This window comes from Lycorma delicatula, chromosome 1 (genome assembly GCF_047948215.1).
Source record: "Lycorma delicatula isolate Av1 chromosome 1, ASM4794821v1, whole genome shotgun sequence".
NCBI classification, from domain to species: Eukaryota; Metazoa; Arthropoda; class Insecta; order Hemiptera; family Fulgoridae; genus Lycorma; species Lycorma delicatula.
Genome location: NC_134455.1, coordinates 349,531,528 through 349,537,436, shown reverse-complemented (window position 1 = coordinate 349,537,436; position 5,909 = coordinate 349,531,528). Strand labels below are relative to the sequence as shown.

The window sequence follows — 5,909 nt, the reverse complement described above, 5'->3', positions numbered from 1 at the left end:
AAATTTTGCAAGAGTAGCCTTACTTACTCATCGTCATAGGGTTGTCTGCAGGTTGCATGCAGAACCTTAGGTTGTCTGTAAGTAATCCGCCACACAGATGGCCCTATTTTTACATAGATGGTTATAAATTTTGTTCACAGAGAGAAGTATATGTGGTAGCTGGAGGAGGTTGACTGCCTCTCAGTTGGTAAGCTTTGGAGGAATTAGGAAAAGGGAACCTTGACTAGGAAGTTATTTTTATCTAATCTTTTGAACAGTGGTTTCTATGTTGTCGTTAGGACAGTCTTCTTACTTCTATGTTGGTCTCTCTTTTTTTTTCTTTCTTCACATCTGATTCTCTGTGAGTGCTGATTGTACTGTTTTAAAATTAATTATCTTAGAAAAACTGAGTCTTTACAAGGAGGTCACATTAGAGATTATATGTCTCTTTCTCCGGGTCTTCTTTTCTTGAGAAGTGGGGAAGTGAATGTATAAGTAAAGATTGGCTTACTAGCATGTAAATGTGCATGTCATCATCATCATCACCATGGGTTCAGGCAGTGACCTATTCTGGCTTCATTCCAGCATTTTCTAGGTCTTCTTCTATCTCGCTTACCAGCAAGTGCATATAACAAAGATTGCTTAGGAATTCTGTTATTGTGCATTCGCTCCAGATACTGCTCCCAGTTACTTCTATAATGGTGTATTTTGTTGTTAATACTATAAATCCCAAAATCCTGACAAATGTCCTCGTTCCTTATTTTATCCATTCTTCTTGCACCTATCAAACACCTCAAAAAGGACATTTCCCCAGTCTTTATCATTCTTATATCCTTACTTTTTGGAACCAAAACTTCACTGCCATAGAGACGTGTTGGAACTGTCATGACCTTATACAGTTTTAACTAGGTTTAAACACTCACCCTTTCTTCCTAATAATAGCATCTTTGATTTAAACCTGTTTTTCTTCATTTCAACATCACTGCTCTTGTCATAGGATATGTGAATAGTCAAAACACATTTACTCAATTATTTTATTATCGATCACAATCTTTGATTTTACAAAATTTAAAAATATTGTACTGTAACTCACCCTCACTTTTAGTTAAGATAGCCTTATCGTCCCCAAATAATAAACAGTTAACATATATGTCATTAATTCAAATCCTTTTTGAAGCTAGTTCCTTCCATGAAGAGATTACATCATTCAGATGAAGATTAAACAAAACTGGTGATAATGAACAATTTTGTTGAACACCTAAATTTATATATCTCATTTCTTTCCTATTGTCTATCTGAATACATTTCATGTAATACATACTTCAGCTTACTTTTGCCAAGTAAAAAAGAAGACCACTATGAGTCAAAATTTCCCACAACATTTCTCTATCAACTTGATCAAAGGCTTTAAACAGATCATCAAACATAATATGTTTCCAAGTTAAATTTTCTTGTTTTCTTGATAATTTGTTGGAGGAAAAACATTATCTATGCAAGACCTAGCATGCCCATGTCACAATTACCAAGAGCAAGTGTTTATATCCTCAACAGTGACCTGGGGATTAACCTTACTTTATGACCAAACTTCAACGAAAATGACTGTGAAAAGTTTCATTTTACCCTGTTATGATTTTTATAGAGATTTTAATTTAATAATAATAATATTAATTCAGCTAATTTACTGTGAAAGAAGAAACTGAAAACTATTTCTGAACAAATTATATATATTAGTTTGATTACCACTACACACAGCACATTATTAACTCCACTATTAACAGTAGGCTGTTATAGCTATTATATATAAATGTTATAGATATATATAAATAAATATATAGTGTTTTCAAAAACTTAACTCGATATATCTCAGGTACTTATTGAAATTAAGCATTTTTACATGCTTTTCTTTAGCTCACTTTAGTTCCATGGTTAACGGTTTCGTTCCACCTTTACTACTTGCTGAACTGTATTTAATGCTCAGAAGATGAAGAAAAGTAGTACACATATGCAGAAGTTGGAGAGTAGTACATATGTGCAGTGTACTTTAACCCACCATGTTGGACTAGTGGTGAACACGTCTTCACAGATCAACTGATTTGGAAGTCGAGAGTTCCAGCATTCAAGTCCTACTAAAGTCAGTTATTTTATATAGATTTGAATACTAGATCATGGATACCGATGTTCTTTGGTGGTTCGGTTTCAATTAATCACACATCTCAGGAATGGTCAAACTGAGACTGTACAAGACTACACTTCATTTACACTCATATATATCATCCTCTGAAGTAATACCTGAACGGTAATTCCCAGAGGCTAAACAGGAAAAGAAAGCAAGAGACTAGTACACATGTGCAGTAGATTTTTGGGATGTACATTGATGTAGTCAATCAACCAACATAACCCTTTGAATGTTAACACTTCGAATACCCTTGTACAAATTATCTAAAACTTCTGTACTATATTTACTCCTGTAAATACTTAAACATCATACTAATAAAAAGTATAAAGTAAAAAACATGCTTTAAAAATCTAAAAGAAATGAATTACCCAATAAACATAAATACAAGATAATTTTGTTTTCAACAAAATAATATGTATTAAGTTATTTATTTTCACAATACCACAATGAAAAGCATAGGGAGCGCTTTCACATTCAATAACTATAAAAACTGACAAAGGTTTTGATGCAAAATGGAAATGATAGCTTCAATATACAGTATCTAGTAAATCTTGGATGAACTAAAGTTAAGGTGCAAAATAGAACTGAGGTCGCTTTTCATTGTGGTCTCATGAAAATAGATAACTTATACATATTATTTTGTTGGAAACAAAATTATCTTCTGTTTATTGTGTAATCCATTTTTTTAGATTTTTTAAAAGTATGTTTTAAATTTTTTTTTTTATTTCTATAAATCTTATTTTAACCTTTTGATAACAGACTTTTAGATGTCTACTCAGTTTTTATTATTATTTACTGAACAAGTGTTTGTTTGATATAACAAAATGTTAATCCTCTAGCAAAAGTTTGATCCTTTAATTTTTACCTACTGATTAAAAAATAGACACATTTAGAAAACAGTCCAAATTTGATTTTTGGTTTTGTTTCATTAAAAATGGACTATTTATTCCAGAGATATGGATTATATAATCCCAATTTTTGCCATCAGTGATACATATCCCATCCCTCCTGGCTCAAGTTTTAAAGCTTTATTTTAGCAAAGGTTGTGGTTAAGTTTGTGGTGTGCTTTTTTTAGCTTTTGGTTTTCCTGTAGGTTAACAGTATTCATTTAAAAAAACCACATTAAAATTGATAGAATAGACCGCTGAAAATAAGCCGGAAGGAAATCCGATTTAAAGTACACAAACAAACGCACTTGCATTTTTTAATTAAATTCATTGCTTATATCTTTGTCCCTCTGTTCCCTTTGTATTTTACTATTTCTATCCATATTTCTACCTCACACTCTTTTACAGCTGTTACGTAGTCCTACAATACATCTTCTAATCTAAATACCTGTAGTGTATATATTTAATAATCGTGTGTGTGTATATATATATATATATATATATATATATGTGTGTGTGTGTGCGTGTATAAAAGGAAATTTTATTAGTATATCTTTTCTAAAAATTTATAAGCTGTTGTTAACGGTAAGATTGCTGTGATTAATGGCTAGCATATCCGCTTAAAGTAGACACGAATGACGTAAAAGAAAAAGGATAGACATATTTTTTCTTATATTCATCCAAATATAATTCTTATTTAAATCAATGATTATTTCCTTTCTCTCATTGATTTTTCTTATTTAATTTATTCACGTTTTTTTTTTTTTTTTTAAATTAAAAAAGGACTATTTTTCTATCTGCGATCCTATAAAAAATATAAATCCCAAATCTCAGTGGTATAGTAAAAGGTATTTGTTACACCATGACAAATATTGTTAAATGATTTTCAGTAAATCTGATAAGATTCATAAAAATTATTAATATGGTTATTTTTTATCTACATATTTAATTTCTCTCTTTCTTGCTATGTATTTCTAAAATTAGTTTTCACTATTCTTTACAGATATTTCAAGAAAAATTATTTATTTTGTAATTTAAAAAACTATTTTTTTTTTTTTTTTTAATTATTTCAACTCTTTTGTTTTGAATTCATTTTTACTTCCTTGTACGAAGTAAAGGAAGTAACTCAAAAACAATTAGCCATAGGATGTTGAAATTTTGGATTTAGGACTGTTGTAACATCTAGTTGTGCCCTCCCCTTTTGATTGCAATAGACTGAACCAAAAGTGTCCAAAAAACCCCAAAATCCAAAAACGAAATGTTTTTGGACTTTCTCTTAACTGCAGTAATAGCCCTTATTGAAAGCTTTTCAATGATATATCATAAGGGGTACTTATTTTCATTGGTTCCAGAGTTGTAGCCAAATAAAATTTTAATTAATGAAATATTTGGATCTTACAAGGGAAGGCACATCGGTTCGAATCGGACTTCATCTCCTTTTTTTAACTCTTTTTTCTTTATTTCTTTTTTTTAGTATATTGATTTATTCATAATTATTAACCCGTGATTGTAAAAAAATTTTACAAGAAATAATAATTATTCAATAACAATAATAATAATAAAAATATGAAAAAAGATCAGAAGTATCAGTGAATTAAAATTTTATGGACTTTTAAAAATGTGTATATGTAATTTAATAGGCGTACAAGGAAGTCATGTGGTGTCCACATCTAATTTTTTAATAATCGTATTTATTAAGGACTTTTTCCTGTTTAGCCTTTGGAACCACCATAAGGTATTATCTGAGAGGATGATATGTATGAATGTAAATAAAGTGTAGTCTTGTACTGTCTCAGGTCGACCCTTCATGAGATGTGTTATTAATTAAAACACAACCACGAAAAAACTTTATTAAGGACTATCAGAAATTATTTTGTAAATTACAGTTAGAATTTTAAGAGTTAAGAAAGAGGTTAGCCAAATGATGTATATGGAGTGGAGTGTCTTGTTGTATAAAAGTGGAGTATGGACGATAAGGTAAAGGAAGAGGAGACCGAATTGAAGCTTTTAAAATGTGGATGTGGACAAGGATGGAGAAAATAATATGGATGGATAAAGAGAGGAACGAAGAAATAATGAACAAGATTAAAGAAGAAAGAACACTTATCCAGAGAAAAAAAAAAGGAAAGTTAGGAAGTGTAGTTAGAAGAAGTGAAGTCTTGACAATTTCATTGGAAGGACCAGTAGAAAGAGAAAGGAAGCAAAATAGAAGGATGAATTTAATAGATGAAATGAAGATAATGAACTATAAGAAATATGAATTGAAGAAATGAACTATAAGTGACGAAGGAGAAGGCTTGGGACAGAAATGGATGGAGACTGCGATGGCGCGACTGACGCCAGGCAGAACACTAGATGATGATAATGAACACAATGAGATGAAATACAAACCATACGCGGATTGTTATTGAAAAAATAATAATGAAAAGAAAAATTCATCCTGTGAGAATTTAAAAAGGATTCAACGATCACATGAGTTTAGTTTCTGGCAAAAATCCGACCCCATTCAGCAATTCTGTCACGAACATTATAAGGTAGCGTAATTCCTTTAGGTACGATAACTCAATAGAACCTTTTTTTTCAATTGTAGGATTTTAACCTAAAACTGCATTAATATAATACTGTATTACCTTCAACACTAAACCAAAAATGTTTACTGAATGAACTGCTGTTCATTCCCGATAAACATTACCCTATATTGCTACATCGGGTAGAATAGTGGTAGTGATTATAGAGTTAAACGTTTATACTAGCCGGCATCACACGATCGAAATTTAAGCTGCAACGGATATCGTGTCTGTAGTATCTTTATTTAACACGTATCCCTTGAGTAATGCTATAAAGCTATAACCGAAGTATTGGTTGGT

At 30.8% G+C, this 5,909-nt stretch overlaps 1 protein-coding gene across 1 annotated transcript; it reads right to left on the bottom strand.

The window, feature by feature from the left end:
* Window positions 1-521: 521 nt before the first annotated feature.
* On the bottom strand, window positions 522-866 carry LOC142317911 (uncharacterized). The gene has a single exon (XM_075354451.1). The coding sequence runs from the start codon at window positions 864-866 to the stop codon at window positions 522-524; it is 345 nt and encodes a 114-aa protein (XP_075210566.1).
* Between the last annotated feature and the right edge of the window lie 5,043 nt (window positions 867-5,909).